General features: G+C 44.3%; 1 protein-coding gene across 1 annotated transcript in view; it reads left to right on the forward strand.

Moving 5' to 3' along the window:
* ALPK1 (alpha kinase 1) overlaps nt 1-17,943 on the forward strand; it is a 30,564-nt gene that overhangs the window by 8,849 nt on the left and 3,772 nt on the right. The window contains exons 3-11 of the mRNA XM_059826923.1: nt 6,316-6,514; nt 8,553-8,612; nt 10,261-10,347; nt 11,053-11,129; nt 12,723-12,818; nt 13,325-13,429; nt 13,862-15,113; nt 15,246-16,019; nt 16,810-16,963. Of these exons, the coding sequence (XP_059682906.1) occupies nt 6,316-6,514; nt 8,553-8,612; nt 10,261-10,347; nt 11,053-11,129; nt 12,723-12,818; nt 13,325-13,429; nt 13,862-15,113; nt 15,246-16,019; nt 16,810-16,963 (2,804 nt within the window). The remainder of the gene's footprint in view (nt 1-6,315; nt 6,515-8,552; nt 8,613-10,260; nt 10,348-11,052; nt 11,130-12,722; nt 12,819-13,324; nt 13,430-13,861; nt 15,114-15,245; nt 16,020-16,809; nt 16,964-17,943) is intronic.

A 17,943-nucleotide genomic window follows, 5' to 3' on the forward strand; every position in this document is an offset into this window, starting at 1 on the left:
CGGAGCCCGTTTGCAAACCCATTGTAATGATGTGGGGCTTTACCTCATTTTTATCGTACGTATCAATAGTTCCCGCATCCAGGCTCAGGCATTCAGCCATGGACCAGGATCTGCTGGGATAGGTACAGTGCGAATACAAAAGGAAAAGCCCCCAAGAACAGGGCTCCTGCAGGTCCCTCTGCACCCGCTGCAGGGAGCTGTGCAGGCTGACCCCGTGCTCCCTGCTGTGGATGGGGGAGCACGGATCCTGGCCCTGCTGGCACAGAATCTCATGGGAGTTAATGGGAATATTGAAGAGAGTAGAAAATAAGGCCCCGCAGCCCTTGCCTGGGCCTTGGCTAATTACGTGCTGATGGATTGCCATTAGGGAAACCATTCTGAGGGACATGCCCTAACTACCCTTAGGTGTGTGTGTGGCACTTAAGAGCTGGAAGCCTTTGAAAAAGAACTAAAGAGGGAGGTGAGGATTTAGTTTTCTCCTCCTTCCAACTGTTGGTGTGGTAACAGGAGAATTAAAGCCCTAAATTGTAGCCCTGGGATCTTGGTTGTTCAGGCTGACCTTTTGCTACCTGCCTCATAAGAGCTCTTCTTGGGTGATCCCAGTGAAACGGAGAGTGACGTAAGGGAGAGCTGTGGCTGTGGGCTGAATTCAGCCCAAGAGAGAATCCGTGGCACCACAGCCTCCCTTACGCTGCGCCATCACTGATGCTTTGTAAATGAGAAGTATCGGAGATCAGGTGCAGCCAGGAGAGCTTCAGCTGTCCAGGGTGACCGCCCTGATGCTGCCAGCATGCAGTGCTGCAAAGCATTCAGTCTTCGGCTGCCTCTGTGGGAAAACGGCAACAGAATTTATGTGGAGCACCAAATAAAAAAATGGGAAGTCTGATCCTGGGTACCTGTAGGGCTGTCAGTTTACTTTGCTCATGGGTAGGATTTTCTTTTCTCAGATGCAGCTTCATGGAGTATTTCATCCCTGGAAAAGACTTTAAATGTTGTATTACTGAGATTGCTATGTTGTGTTTTCCTTCCAAATGAAACTACTTCTCAAATGGATTGATGTTTTGAGGACACAGATTTAGGAAGGAGACTCTCGGATTTTTAGCTGATTGTAATGGTCTTGATGCCACCCTCGCGGGGGCGGGGGGTGGTGGTGTTTCTGTCGCTGGCACTTAGCTATTTCTAAGCATTAAAATATCCTCTTCAACACAGTATTTTAATATGCCACAGGGAATCGCCACAATAGTTTATAAATAGTCTAGAGCTTGAGCACAGCAGGACAAATCAGGGCCACAAAATGATTGTTGCACCTATCCTTGGTAATAATTAAGAACAGGTACTCCTGCAGATGACTGTGGTCCCCCAAGCCCCTGCTGCCTTGTCAGATACATGAGGCCCCCAGGAACTCCCCCTCGAGGAGTTTCCTCAGCACTTCAAGGGGTTCTGCTTCTGTCCTCGCCCCAAAATGCTGCTGTTCAGCAGCCTGAGCCGCCTGCTGCTTTCCTCCCTCCTGGGACCACTCAAGTTCATCACAGATGGTTCTCCCACTTGCCCCTGCGGGTAGGTGCACTCGCTTCACTACTGCTACCCAGCACTGAGAGCTACATGCCAACAGCAGCTTGACCAGGGATGGTGCCTTCTCTGCTTTGTGTTGATGGGCTGTGGGAGGCCCTCTCCATCCTGCAAGGGATGGAGCTGGTCCTGCCAGCGGGACTCTCCAGGCACCAGTCTGCTGGAGCTCTGCTTCCTGCAAACAGCAATGGCACTCAGTTAGTGGAAGCCAAGAGCAGCACATGGAACATCCCGATAGCAGTAAAATGAAATCAGTGGCAAGTTAAATTGCAAAAAAGGGGGCTCTTGAGAAAAGCAGGAGTTATTCTCGCTCTAGTACTTTCTCAGTTGGTGAAGCAAGATGTGGTCGGTTGTAAAAAACGGCCCCGTTCTGTGGTGTTTTGAGCTGCTGATAATGGACCTAATGCTGCTCCCATTGAATAAACACCCAACTCTCCATTGCCTTCAGGATGAATAATTTGAGCTAATTAACAGCTTCAGAAGCTCAAGCCATTAAATGGGGTTCTCCGCTGCTCTGAGCAGAGAGGAAAGTGTCCAGGAGCTTCTTATTCCTCAGTCTGCAGCTATTTACTGTGACTTGACTGTCCCGTGCTTCAAGAGTATCCGTCTGCACCTCATGGACATGCTTTCTTCTGCCCATCACAGAGGTGGTAGGAGGCTTAATTCCTTGTTATTTGTCGAGTGGGCTCTGATTGCCAGCTGAAAGGCAGAGGTTGATAGAGAAGTCCCGTGCGGTGACAGCAGCTTTGGTCTCTTGGAAAGACAGGCTTTGCTAACAGTGCATGGGGTAAAAGGGTGAAAGACTTCAGCCAAATCCATTGGTGTTGTGACTCTGTGTTTAATCTGACAGGGGACGAACGCAGGAGGAAAGAAAACCGGGCAATTTGTTAGGGTTCAGTGAAGTGCTAACTAGGAACAGCTCTTGGGAGAGAACTGAAGCACCTGGAAGTACGTGCCACTGAAACTGCTGCCCTGTGCACAGAATTAGAAATTCTTTGTTGACTGCTCTTGTTTTTGGGGTTTTTTTTTTAAGATTTTTAAACCTCAGCTGCAGTTACAAATGAAACAAAGACTAAAACAGTCTGAGATGAATGAATATAAGCAAACACAGAAATCCAGAGTGTCTGCAAAACTGCAGGGACACTCTAAAAATGAAATGATTCCTGCCCCTGCTTTCTACCCTTGCTGCTTGCAGAGGCGTTTTACCAAAGGGGACCCTCCCGAGCCCGCAGGCTGGGGGGGTGGGTTGCCTCCAGGATCCTCACTTTATAAAGAGGGCAGAGAGAGTGGATTAAATCAATATTTCATTTATTTGGGCTTGTAATTCCTCTTACATCAGCTGCCACATAAAGATTTTCCCCTATTTTCTTCCCCTCCTCCTTGTCCTCATTTACTATGCACCAATAATTTCCCTTTGACGCTTTCCTGCCAGTCCTAGTGCCAGATGGCCCCAGTTCTGAGCTTCTCCCCTCTCTTGGGAGCGGCCCCCATTGTCAATGCAAAGGAGGCGTCGTGGCTTTGAACCCAAAGCTGGGACCCAAACTTCAGCCCCGGCGTGAGGAGGAGCTAACCCACTAATGCAGGAAACCATGCAAACAGCACACCCTCCCACTCATCGCCATTAAGGAAAAAACCCCTTCACTAAAGGCTGTTTTGCATTTTCCCCAATGGTCCATGTATAGAAATCTGGTGCAAATTTAATTCTCTCACCACCTGATTCCACTTCCCAGCCGTGAGGTTCCCTTTGTGTCATAAACTCAATTAGACATATGCATTTCACATCATGGACACAGATGTGAGAACAAAGTGTGCACGTACCTCGCTCTTTCTCTCTCTCTCTCTGTGTAGATGTGCCTACATCGGCTTTAAAGTGATAAAGAAAGTGAGTAAATCTGTTTAGGGCGCTAGCCCGCTATGCAGCGCAAAGCATCCGGCTGCGGCGAGCAGCGCTGAGTTTCTGATTGTGTTGGGGTAGGCTGTGACATCTTGGAAGTCAATAGGGTTTCCCTGGGTCTGGGCTGGGTGACAGGGAGCCGCTCCTCCGTTTGATTTCAGAGCGGTGTGGGGAGCGCCTTTGTGCATGGTTTGGGTGTGCGCCCAGCACGCCGGTGCATTAGCTGTAGGTGCTGAGGAATTTTCCAGCCACACGAGTTGGCAGGGAATGAAAGGAGCGGGTATTAATTTCTCAGTGTAGTGGTCGGAACAGGGGGGACGTAATTGCAAAGATTGACATCGAACCGTGTTTCTGTGTGCCACACAGCATGCAGCCCTGCCTTTTAAAAAAAAATAGCTGAGTTTCTCTCCCTGGCTTGACTTTTCTACATTTTGTGTCCATTTGGGTTTGGAGAGGGACACAAGAGGTTTCGGCATTGAGCGGAGAGTTAAATTATGCAGCTGCAAGACTGCCAAGCCCTTCAGAATAGGATGCTTCGTTTAGATTTTCCACAATGCTATTGAAGTGCTTATTTTCCTCCTGAAGAGACACAAACAGATGCAAACTTCTGTAAACACTTTAGAAATGAATTCAGTGAGTTTGGCCTCTCAGCAGTGCTCAATAGCTGACAGAAAAATGTCTAATTAGTGCAAGTGGAAATAATAGGGCCACTTGGATTCCTTCCATCCTCCTCCAAGTCTACTTTTCCTAGGAACTCAAAGGCCCTTTTGTTTGGTAGGTCACCCTCTCTCAGGCTTTTGTGCTCCAATCTATTAAAGGAAGAAGGGGAGGAAAAAAAATAGATTAGGCGATGCTCTGTGCTTAAATATATGGCCTGTTGATGAGCATTTCGAATGGCTGGTTCGCAGTGTCAGTTTACAGGTGCTTGGAGAGGGGGATTCCTCCATTGTTGGCCGGCACAAGCGGACTTGTGCGTGCCTGGCTCCAGGAATCCTTTTCAAGTGCCATCCTCTTAGAAAATCCAACTCGGGCTCAGGAAAAAAAAGGAAATTTGTACAAATCCGCTTCGCTGAAGTGCAAACAAGCTAGCAAATGCTCGCAACAGATCGCTGCTGCGAGCCCGCCTTCGTGCCCTATAGTGTAGGCTCTTCTCTGAATGGTTTGACCTGGGTTTTCTCCTGCATACCTCAGACGGTGGTTATGCTGCTCAAAATCAAGAACGAGTCTTGTTGTCAGATTGTGGGGCTCTAAGCTAAAAGCAAAGAGAATAGAAATGAGGCTGGGGAGGAGTCCAAGAAGTCTGAGCAGTGTCTAAAGCAGTTCGTGGACATTGCTGTCTCTCTGGCTCTGCCTGTGCGATTGCACAAGGAAGGCAAGGGAAAGAGGCTTATGCTAAGACAAAACTGGGAGATAGCTCACAAACTTGATGTTTTAGTGGGGATTTGGACAAAGTTTTCTTGGCAGTCTCTCATCCTCTGATGGTGCTGTGGGGCCTGATACTCCCTCCCCTGTGTTTCTTTTACTATGCCATGAGTGGAGTTACTCGCCGACATGAACGAGATGAGAAACGCGTCCTTTTTCTGAGGAGGCTTCATATGGTTTAAGGTGTTTTTAACTTGCTCTTGTGATTGACCACACCACAAAGCAGTACTCGACCATTGCCAGCTCCCAGGTGTCGAGCCAGGCTGGGCAGCAGGAAGCCAGGCTCCCCGTAGGCAGCGTGAGGCTGCTGAACGGCTGGTGGCCATGAAGACCAGACAGGTCAGGGCACCCACGAGGCTCCATAACTGAAGAGATGGGTCTTCCCTTACAGGGAAGATGGCTGTATTTCAGGCAGATGTTCCAGTGAGACAATGACTGGATGCTATCCTCCCCATACTGCATGACAAACCTGTAAAAAGGGAATTGCCTGGATGTCAGCATGTGGAGCACCTCCTTCTCCACCAGGCAGGAGTACCAACCCCTGCCCACCATGGGAAGGGGTCAGTTTTCAGTAGATGTCCCCAGGTCCATGTGGATTTCTGCAACTGTGATGAGGCTGTGTGCCTCCTCATGGCTGTCTTTGCTGGCCTCCTGTCCTCTTAACTGCATGCTATCTCAGGAGCTCCGGCTGATTCCTCGTGTCAGTGTGATGGCTCAACCACTGTGGGAATCCAGGAGAATTCATACAGACTTAGTAGTCATTAAAGATGACCTACAGGGGAAAAACATCAGACTCCTGGCCTGTTTGCTTGTTTGTGATGTACAAAGGAGTGGATGGCTTGAGCTCCATCTGGGACAATGGCTATAATGACCATTTCCAGTCTTTCCAGACTCATGTCCTCCTTTTAAACTAATTGTTATTACTGCTAGTAATCTGTTGGCTGTGATTTAAATTCATTAACAGACCACCAGATTATGCGGTTCCAAATACTAAACAACAATTAGAAGGACAAAAAAAAAAAAAAATCAGGAATGATATCTACGGCTCAAACAAAATATACAGCTGGAACCTTCCTATCTTAAAAATGAAAATATGGTCAGGAATAGTCATAATTATAGGTTAAAATAAATCCTATCTGATCACTGCCACAAAGACTTTCTCCATTATATAAATGCCTAGGAACATAAAGATTATAAGGTGAGTAGAAATTTTGAGACAGACTTTTAATTGCTGGTGAATATTTGCTTCTTGTAATGTTCAGTACTTCACTTGCTGTAAAACTGTGTAGCCACCTTACAGCAAATAACTAAGGCTATCCCATCGTTAGGCAGAGGGTTTCTAAAGCTGAATATTTTCTGTAGACAGTTCACTGAGCCTTTGCGAGGTGAGTTTCTCCAAGGCTGCTCCATGGCACTGGTGTTCTTTTCAGGTTTATTTGAAAGCCTCCATCGTGGTCAAGGACTGTGTAACGGCAGCTGCTATTGTGTTCCTGATTGACCGGTTCCTGTATTGGATTGATGCCTCCAGCAAACTTCTTCAGATTGCCAAGGGTCTGCACAGGCTGCAGCCCACCACGCCGATCAGTCCTCAGGTGCTCATCCGCCAGGCTCGCCTCTCCGTCAACACAGGTACCGCTCCGTTTTCTCAGCTCAAGCCCAATTAGGAACTACTTGACTTTGAAGAAAACACTTTGTCCCTTGCTGGGGATGACATGCTTACGGCCCCGGTGCCATCTTTTCCAACGCACAGCCCACTCCCAGCCCCCTTGAGCCCTCCCAGCCCCTCTCACTAGCACAAAGGGGCTGGTATAAAGGGTTTCAGAGCCAAAAGCAGGAGAGAAAATTGTGAAAGGGTGTGGAAAATACTAATTGGAGCTTTTGTTCCTTAACAAATCTTCCCTGCTGGTTTCAAACAGGAATATCTGAATTGCTATACTTCTGACCAAGGGCCTTTAAAAAGTAAATTAGAATCCCAGCATTTTCTCTGCACTGTCCCAGCTGCTTTTTCTTTTTTTTCAGTGAGACCACTTGACTGTGCAAACAACGCAGCTTACAACCCCTTGAGGATAAACTGATTTAAAAAAAAAAATAAAATTCCATCATTCCTATAATGTGGGCAACACCTGTAGGATTTTTAATATATCTTCCCACTGTCCCATTGGGGAGAAGAAAACAAAGCCAGTCAAACCTGCTCTGAAAACCCAATTGAGGAATATTTTATTTACAGAAAAGAGAACTATAAAAGTTCCCTGCATAGGCATTTTTATTTGTGACTGTGGACTTCTCATGCTCCCATTGCCATGGTGCCTGTGTATTGGCACACTCCAATTGATGGGCTAGTTCAGCCAACACTTACACTGCTTCACTGGCTGGAGCAGCCTTCTTGAATTCAGCCGGACAACTGAGACAAAAAGCAAGGTTCAACATGAATCAAGCTGATCAAATTAGACTCTAAGGGGTCTCCTGCAGCCCATCAAGCCTGCCACGGGTGACTCTGGCCATGCGACAAAACCTCTGAGCCATATGACAGGGGGCTGAAAGGCAGAGTCCCCACTTTGTGTTGCATGCTGCATCCTTTCTATACATTTTTTTGGCTGTATATTCTGTGCTTAAGATGGTTCTTAAAAGCTAGGTAGAGAGTGACAGGGAGGCAGCATAGCCTGCGGCTACACTTTCTGTGGTGAGACGTCCAGTCAGCTGCCTTCGAGGTACATCTGCAGAGCTTCCCCTCCTGGTGAACTCCCCAGTGAGACCAAAATGGGTTTCCAGAAGCCGTGTTTCCTTGGGACAGAAACCAGCAGCTCTGTTGCTGAAAGAAGCAGGCTAGACTACTTTCTTCTGGAAGAGAAATGAGAGCAGGGAATCCCAACCGGCAGGGTGGCCAGCAGCTCAGTGCCTGCCCCAATCTTGTTGCCACCTCCCCTGCTCTGAATCCTGTAGCAGCCCAAGGCATGGGAAGGAGCAAAGCGAGAGATGAGTGCCTGGAGCCACCTGCCTACACCGCAGGGCTTGGGTGTACTTTAAAACCAACACGCAGCCTTAGCCTCTTCTGTAAAGGAGAGGTACCTGTCGTTTTCTCCTTGCGGTCAGTTTACTGAAGCCGTACCGTAGAACGTAGACAGCATGCACAGAATTTCAGCAGAAATACCAGAGCTTGACTCAAGGAAGCCTTTCTCACATTTTAAGGTTAAGCACTCTTCCAGGAATGTATAGTGTGTTAAGTAAAACAGATATATACATAACTTCATCTTACTGTGCAACCACATATCATACATAGCATATAGTGCCTGTACATTTATGACTATTGACAGCAACAAATCTATTTGCAGGTGATATCGAGATGTATCAGGTTAAACATCATACAGCTTCTTGATGAGATTTTTCTGAAGCAAGTGTCTGGCTAGAAACAGTTGCCTCATCAGCGTTTTTTGCAACATTTATTGTATATGTGAAATAGCTTGTGTCAAAGAGATTCCTGAGCATGAGGTAGCATCTGCAGCATGTACTTAATTGGAAAATTTAGTCTAAGTGCAGACCCAATGACAGTGCTGGGAAGAAGAGTATGATTTGCAGGGGCTTTCACTGATGAATATTTTTGTTCACTTCATGCCACATGATACATTTTTATATTCATTTTCCATCTTTTTTTTTTTTAATTTTTAATCAGGTAAACTTTTAAAAGCTGAATATATTCTAAGCAGCCTTATTAATGACAATGGAGCAACAGGTACGTATATATTTCTTTTCCCACTTCATAGTTGCTATTTTGGTGGGATTTTTGATACTAATTTTAACGGTCACACACACAAGCTTCAAATACAGCCAATGTGACCTCAGTAATGACTCCTTACATCACGTTTCTCTTTTCTTCTTTGCTAAAATGTGGCAACTGCAACTTTGTTTGAAATTTCTGTAATTCATCCTTGTATATCTTCACTTGGGTGGGAAAATATTCTGGATTGACAGCCTTCCTACTAATTTCTCTGCCCAGAGAATTTTGGAATGTGGACCAATTTCAGGCAATTGACTGATCTAGAAAACTAAGACAGCTCCCTCCCCCCCCGCCCCAAATCCAGATTATTAGAGTAATGCTTATCCTCCAAATTCACACTGATCCTATGAACTAAACGAATACTTTATTCTAGACCTGTAGCAGACTGCAGTGCAATTATTTAGTATCTTTTGGGGTTAAGTAAAAAAGAGAATGAGTCCTGGTTCTTACAGCACTTTCTTCTATTGCTGGATAGATGTGCAAAGCTGTAGGAGTGGGACCATTCCTTAATTCATGATGTTGTTTGTAGAAATTACTTTTTTTTTTCCTTTCTGTCAAATGACTCTACTGTGGGTCGTGTGGCTTGTTTCAGATCTGGAGGGATGTATAATATTTCTAATGGTAAGAATTCATTAATTTTGACAGACATCCATAATTACTACTTAGTTATGTTTTTGAGACAATATGTTTTAGGGTTTTATATCTGTTCTCCATTTTCTTAGCCTTCAGGGTTTATTTAATCAATACATTCAGGTTTCTCTACAACCATGAAACTTAGAAAATTTAAGACGCCTATTCTGAATTTTGTTGGTTTGTTTTTCATGTGAAACTGAGGTTCTCATACTAGAAGGGCCTTCATGCAAGACAGCTTTAAACAAAATAGCAGCTATCACTATTAAAGTAGAACGGGCTATGCGAAACACTACATTTCATCTCTCTTGGGATTATGCTTTTCTTTTAAGATTATTTTAATAATATTCAATGATAATACTTGTTTCTTTAACATTGAAAATGTGTTGTTGCACAGATACTTCATGCTGAGAATTGCACTGAAATGTTCGCAATACTTAGGAAAGCTTAGTGGTTTTATTTCACGTTCTATTCTGAAATCCAATATAGATTTGATAACAAAAGACTTTGTGTGACTGATGGTACTGTGTTAACATGAAAACTTCTGTTTTACTCTTCATGAGATACTGATATCTGAAAAGAAAACATGTTTTGCCAATGGTTAAAAGCATTTTGCTCTGCTGTATATACTGGTGACAACGAAGATATCCCATATTAATTCTTTTGACTGTTTTTTAGTGGAACTCTGTGCAATGTTTATATACAATGACTTCTTGTTACTTCATGGAAGAGAGGTACCTTTCACTTTTTAGATTGTTTTTATGCTCTATATAGCTGTCACTCGAGCTATATACCCATATATTCCTTAATGCACCGTCACTTTGTCATGTACCTGACTCTAAGTCCTGACTCAAACCAGCCGAATTCAGTGGGGAGAATCCTGGCAATTTGGTGGGATTTAGGTTACCCTCAGAGGCTTAATATGACAGCAACATTTTTCGTTCTTTACTGAGTTTTTCCACTCTTCCTGCAGGTACCTGGAGATACGCTAAGGAAAGTGATAGGATTCTCGTTCAGTCAGTCTGCTTACAAATCAGAGGACAGATTCTGCAAAAGCTTGGTAAGGCTTTTTTCTATAAATGTCTGCTCAAGGTTTTCCCCTATTTTTTTGCTTTGCAGTAGCTTTCAAATGGTACATTTGGCATATATCAGAGTTTTTGCTTGTGTAGAACACCTGCCTGATGCCCATAACACAGCCACAGAAGATGAGTTGTACACCCATCTGTTTGCAGCAAGGACCTAGAGCCATGTACCAAGCAAACATATTTTAGAAATGACCATTTTTTTACTAATCTTACCAGAAGTCGAGGAGCATTCTGAAATGTCGTTCCCTTTTTCCCTGTGCTACTCCATGTTTGCTAACGCTTTTCCCAAATTCGCTGTTCTCAAAGGCATGCAGTAATTTATCACAGGTACATCACAGCAATTTCCTCTCTCAGGACAAGAAAATACCTCGTTTTCAGCATGATGGGCTTCTGTATTCAGGGCTTGGTACTTGAGGCCAACAACCTTAATTTTATGCTTTTGATGCGACCTTTCATCTTCCGTGACTGTTGATCTGAAGTCTTTTATGAGCATAAAATGTGTATTTATGCCCAGCCCAAACCTAAAGGAAACAAATGTTCAGTGTCACCAAAGCAAAAAATGCCATGGTATGGTTTTATACTGTTTTGAGGGCTCCTGACTCAAGGAGGTGTAAAATAAGCTATTGAAAGCCATCTGTAGCAGTAATCTGCTTAGTGACTATTTTTCTGATGTATTTCAGGGATGTGGTATGAGGCAGCAGAGCTGATTTGGGCTTCAGTTGTGGGATATTTCAAACTTCCTCAACCAGATAAAAAGGTAGCATTTCCTTTTCACTCTGGATATCCTTGCCAATCTAATAATCATTCCAGATTAGCTTTTGTTTACTTCAGAAAAGTCTTTTGGCAATAATGTTTCAATTACGCACCTCAGACAAGGTTAACATGCAGGACAAATGTTGAGCCAAAGTCTGTATTGCACATTGTTTCCGCATGCATGCACAGACTTACAGACACCTTTTTTTCCTGCAGGGGAATGAGAGTAATAGTTTTCATTAAGCAGAATCATCTGAAGTCAGCCATCACCGAGGATGTCACAGGTGCCTCTGACAAGGACAGACTAATCCCAGAATGCAGCCAGAGATTTTATTCATTTATTAGGACTAAAGCTAATTCTTTTTTCCTAGTAACCAGGCATATCTATTTGCTGAGTTGCACTACGCTATCTGTTGTGGGTGATGGATGTTCCCTGGCACTGCAGTATCTGAACACCTTGCAACAGCTACCGTATCTGTCTTTAACACCTTTGTGAGGCTTGGCCGCACTAATCTTCCCGCTGTAGATGAAGCAACAGTCGCACCGTGTGTCCGTAGCTAAACAGGAATGTGAACCTAAGTCTTGCAAGTCCTAGGGTGATGCTTTAAGAAGTTTTGTAATTGTACCCCAGCATAAGTTATACCACAAAACCAGACCTCGTCACCTCTCCTCTGCCATACCTTAAAGCTTGACCTCAAGCTTAGAACATTTTTACGGGAGCAAAGATGTGTAGTGAATTTTGCAGAAAGCATACAGATGCTTCCTGGCATTCTTAACTATTTAGCTGGGCAGACCCTTAGCTAGCACATATAGATCAAATCTTCCAGAGAGATGGACAATTAGCAAGTTCATAGATCTATATGTTACACGTTCATGTCATATTTTTTAATTGGTTCTGTAGAACCAATTACAAATTGCCAAAACACCCCCAATTATATCAACACTAAGAACTCTTGACTTTTGTCCGACTCTCTTTATTTGGTTTTTAAACAGTGCAATAAGCTTGGGAAGCGTGTTAAAAAAATTGCTTGTTTTCTTAGGCCATGCGTGATGAGCATTTATTACTTCTATCATCTATCTAGACATCTTCACCCTGGATTTTTTAGAAAGGCTGGGGTCAGTTGGCCAGTTCGTGAATGTAATTTTTGGCTTTCTGTGGCCTTTTCTGAAGAACAGTGGCAAAACAGCTTGAGTCTTTTTTCAGATATGATTAACTGAGAGCTTACTGCAGCTTTTGGTAATATCACGAGACTTCACTTTCATTGTCACAAACAGCACCTTGGGAAAATGCAATGCTAAGGAGAACACAATGCTATTTAAGTTGAAACCTAGAGCTAGTGGTAATAGGGATGGCTGCCACTCCTGGAAACTCAGATGTATCCACCAGGCTACACTTTCTGCAAGTTGAAATTAATAAAACCTTACCAAGATGACGTCTCTGAATTTCCTAGCAGTCCTTCTCTTTGGATCTTGTTTGTTTGTTTGTTTGTTTTGGTTCTTTTCTGGTGTGTTCTACACAGAACCTACTTTATTGTAAGCAGTAAAATTCAAAATACAAGGGGAAAAACACTATGATAATTTTCCATTTCTCCTTCAGGGAATTGCTACTTCCTTGGGTATTATGGCAGACATCTTTGCTTCCATGAATGAGATGGATTATGTACGTTTTAAAACCAATGCTGAGATTGACCTGGTAAGACCTGGTTTGGTATTTGTATACCTGCATTCTTCAGATGGACTGTATGTTGTTGGCCCAAATTCACCCACACTTTGTTCTTCCTCCAGTTCCTCTCCTGTGCTGAGAGGGCTGAAGAAACTTCCATTGCTCATGGTGAAAAAGTTCATTAGCACCTAGATGGAAGAATGCCTTGCTTCAGGAAAAAGAAAACATTAAGAGTATTTACAGAGTGTGTCTGTCTGTGTCTGTGTAACATATAGAGTGTTTATAGGGTCAAAAAGTGACACATTGATGGTAAACCTGAGCAAAAAGGCTTCTTCAGAAACAGACCTGGCTGTTGTTGTTTAAGATATGATGTCACACTCTATCAAGACTCAAAGATCTCGGAGAGCTCAGGGAGCCTACAACAGACAAGAAATAAATCCCAAGCTGCCTTGATTCAATCTAACAGGTAGACCCATCTCTTTGAAAAGAAAGCCTTTGAGATAAGATTTTCCCTCTTGCTTTTTTCATTTCACTAGAGCCTTCTCCGAGAGTTCAGTCATCGCCTATTATCAGCAGCTGAGGCCTGCAAACTAGCAGCAGCCTACAGCCAGTACACCCCGCTGTTTGTCCTCACAGCCGTGGTAAGTATTAGTCTTCGTTCTGAAAGTGTCATTTTTATAAGAGAAAGAGTCCAGGCTATTAAATTTGGCTCTAATCTGGCTTTCAAACATTGCATCATACAGGGTATTGTGTCTGTGTTGTGGGTATGACGTTGTACATTGCTCTGAACTCCAATCAGAAGCTAAGCAGATGGGTGGAAAGCAGTATCTGTCCACAGAGTAAGGATAGGCTTTCAAGCCCATCTGAGAATGCTGCTTCTCCTATAACTACAGCTGTATTTCAAAGGAAAAAGAGCAAGATTATTTCCTCCAGGAAACACAGCAGCAGGCAGTTAGAGCTGACGTTTGCTTCAAATTGTATAAGGGAAAGAAACGTATTTTTTCCTCCCTTTATTTATCTCTGACAGAGGTCCGGGTTTTTAATTTCTTCATGCCTCTTTCATCCCCTCCCAGAACATCCGTGGGGTGTGTTTGCTGTCCTATAGTCACTCCAAGGACTGTCCCGCAGAAAAGAGAAAGTTCTACTTGTCCGAAGCCAAAGAATCCTTTGAGATTGGCCTCCTCACCAAGAACGATAAGAGTCCTGTCACCAGCAAGCAGGAGCTCCACAGTTTTATTAAAGCGGCTTTCTGCCTCACAACCGTGCATCAATGGCTCTATGGGGAGAGTGAGAAACTCCGTGAGGCAAGTCAGCTATGTAGAGAAGCCATGGGAAAACTGCATTCATATAGCACTTCATTTACAGAAGAGGAAGAGAAAGGAATGCTTGCCAAAGAGATCATGTCTCTGATCACATCTGTGAAGAAGCGCCTGCAAGTGGAAAGCTTCCCTAATTCTGATGCCAGGTCTTACGTTCCAGACAGTTATAAAGGCATGGTGCAAAAACCTATCCTGCAACAGGAAGTTAACTTTGAGAAAATCCTTGCCATGCATTCTCAGCATCATCTGTCAGTGTGTGAAGTGTTTGAAAATACTTGCAGGATTCATAAAACCACACCAGGAGAAACCCAAGTGGGAGTTTGTATGACGACCTTAAGGACAGAAACCAAAACCATAGACACTGCGTGTACTACTGAAGAAATAGCGTACCAGAGGAAAGGCACTGTGAAAATGCTGAATTCACCAACAGCAGGAAGTAGCTCAGAGAGACTCAGTGGCCAAAGAAATAAATACGTCGATTCTGATGTGATGAAAAATTCCTTTGATGAAAAGATCGAGCCATTAAAAACAGAAATAAATGATGAAAACAGTCTTTTCAGCAGATGGCAAAACAGGAGTCAAACCACTACTTCAGAGAGCTCTTGGTGCAAGCTGTCGAAGTCAAGTTACTCTTCCAGCTGGGAGGAACTAAACTGTAATAGCAGCAAAGAGTCTCCCAGGGAAGGGCAGCAGCAGGAAAAGGGCTCAGCAGAGGAGCAGTGTTGCACAACAGAATCTGATGAAAATGGTCAAGCAGCATATTTGCACTCATTACCTCCCAGAGCCTGGCCTCCACCTCCTCCAGAGCCTCTGCACAGCTGTGGGGGATCTCCTCAGCCTTCCTTAGAGGCAGATAGGCCCCTAGCTGGGAGGACTCTTTGTGGAGAAGAGCTGCGGGAGGGAAGACACCGTGGAAAGAGCTCTTCAGAAGAGAAAGCAGGGGAGGTGAACAACGCGGTTCCTTCCCTCTCTACCCCTTACTGTCTTCCTACCAAGCCGGAGGAGGGGGAGAAGGAGAAGGAGAAGGAGAAGGAGAAGGAGAAGGAGAAGGAGAAGGAGAAGGAGAAGGAGAAGGAGAAGGAGAAGGAGAAGGAGAAGGAGAAGGAGAAGGAGAAGGAGAAGGAGAAGGAGAAGGAGAAGGAGAAGGAGAAGTCCTCCTCCCGGGCGGAGCTGGGCTGCAGGACCAAGGACAGCGGCAGGGAGGGCGGTGGCCCCGCGTCCCGGCCCCGGAGCCAGTTTGTGTGGGGCCACCCAGGAGGAGAAACCGCAGACAGCACAGAGGATCCCTCGTTTGACGCACGTCCCCCCAGAAGTGGGGGTGCTTCTCTAGTATCAACGAGCATCGAGCCGAAAATGGCCAGCGACTCCTCTGTGCGTGACTGGCTGAGGAAATCTGCCGTGGTGGGAAAGAGATCCCTCAAAGTGCCTGAAGTAGATGCCCAAGCAGAAACAGTAGATGACACTGAATTTGATTTCATCAGTATTGGAGACTTAGTAAACAGTTATCCTATGGCGTCTGTTCTAGAGCATCAATCAACTCCCAGCGCACCAACAGCTTTGCCCTCGGGAGGAAAGATATCCATAACTGAGCACTTTGACTGTGCCACTACTGAAGAAGATGAAGAAAAGTCTTGGGACATGGTGAGCAGCAAGAGACAATCCAGTTCATCACTGAGTTCGTGGTACAAATCAGCACAGATGCCCAAGAGTTCCCCTGAAGGTTCATTTCTGAGCCCAAGGGGAAGTGGTTTTGTCTTCGTGCCCGGGAGAACAAAGGAAGAAATCCTTGACGCTCGATTTCTGAGGGACGATGATTACATGCAACTTCTGGCAGGGGTAGAACATAATTGGCTTGTCCAGAGACTGATGCCTACTGGAATTTTTAAGTCTAAACAGCTTCGTAAAGCATACTGTAAGTTTCCACACAGCAATGCGCGTTTTCACACAGCAACAGGTATTCGCAGAGCGAGCAGTCTTGACTCGGACTTTTTAACACAATGTTTTAGTCATTATTTATTAGGACTTAATTTTTTGTTGTTTTATGAGTTTTTGTGTAAGAATTTTAGCAAGGGAAGAACACACCCTTGAACCATTTTCTCCTATTCCTTCTTACCCATTTGCACATCAGGCACAGCTTCATGGAAATGGTCTCCATCTCCATGCCCACTCAGTCCCTCCTGCTTCAGTCCCTTCATGCAAGAGGTAACTTAGGCTGCTTGAACTCCCTGTGCCAGTTCATCAAGCCCTTTCTACCCCATTACTTGAGTCTCTGGGTTTTGTCACCCATTTAGATTCCACATTTCATCCCTGCAAACTGTGTATTTAAGATAATGATTATTAAGGTAAGCATAAATAACAGCCATACCTTAATATGCAAACACTTGATCAATGTACTAAGAAATACAGAAGCTCAGAGCAACACCACTATAGAGGCTGCCTCATCGAGCTCATTAAGTAAAAACGACTTAGGGCTCATCCCATCTTGCATGTCTCAAGCCTGTCTAGCAATTTTTTGTCCTTAATGTAAAATATCCAACTCTGCACTTAGATACCTCTTAGCATATATTTTATAGCCCCATACTTTGCTTTCAGAGGAGCCTGGATATCTTCTCTCCTGGGTGCTGGTTATTTCATCCCTCAGCACAGGTTTAGAGCAGTCCTGTGGAACTGTCCATTCTACTCCTGCTGTTTTCTTTTTATAGCTGCTCTTCTTTTAAAATACTCGAAGAAATCAGGCCTCTGGACAGGCCAAGAAACGGCTGTATTCATTGGGGACTACCTGAATGTGGCAAAGGAAGGCAAACAGAGAAGTGCATTTTGGGTACACTTCCTGCACCAAGAAGAAAGCCTGGGAAGGTATTGACCAAACCAATTTCTGAAACAAAATGCTTATCAATGCTACTTCTGCGTAAATATGAATGAAAACTCTCTGGTAAGATTAGTCTTATACCTATGACTCAGCTAGTCCAGTGCCTTGGTAGAAAGCAGATTTATCAAGTATTTTCAGAAGACAGCACAAGTTTTTACTTGGACAACTACAGAAATCGTAGTCACAGTGGGAGCAGATTGTTTCTTTAGTCTGTTTCAATCTAATTTACATTAGGTTAGATCTTGACTGATTTTCTGTAGCAAGAATGTTTTATGGCTTTCCCAAATCTCTTGGGCAATTTGGCAATCTTTCCCATCACTCCATGTGACTCTCTGCTTTTTAATTTCTGGGAAGAAAAAGCTACTTCACTGTTGTCTTCTAACGGCCATGTTAGTGTTCATTCGCTCATGACAACTCTTAGGCCTGACTTCACCTTTGTCTGTGTGGGGATAATCTCACGAGAGCTTCAATGTTGCTTCTTTTTTATTTGACCTCTAGCTTTGCTTTAGAGAATTAGCCATATAGCACTATATATCTCTCTCTCTCTCACAGTACCTATAGGCAGAAAGGTGTGTCAGTTGCTTTTCTTTAATTTCGGCAGCAGGTTTATGCAATGGATGCATCTGCTCTGAAAGCAGGATTCAAGTCATCCATTTGCTTCATAAAGGCCTCTGCACCAGGACAGCTCTGCTAACTGCTAATTGCAGATTTTGGATTGTTATTAGAAGTAGCTTATGAATTATTATGGGTTAAGAACAGTATTTTAAGTACCTCTGAGTCGGGTCTCCCTTCTCCGCCCATCCTAGGATTTGATCGATCAGTACAGCATTTTATGCCTGTAAGAGCTACACAATAAAAACCCACAACTTTAATCACTGCCATTTTAAATGCATCACCAACAGCTGACTGCTTTGTCATGATGTTTCTGTATCACAAGTAGGGCTTCCCAAGTGCAGTCTGCTGCAAA

This window comes from Gavia stellata, chromosome 19 (genome assembly GCF_030936135.1).
Source record: "Gavia stellata isolate bGavSte3 chromosome 19, bGavSte3.hap2, whole genome shotgun sequence".
In the NCBI taxonomy this organism is placed as follows: Eukaryota; Metazoa; Chordata; class Aves; order Gaviiformes; family Gaviidae; genus Gavia; species Gavia stellata.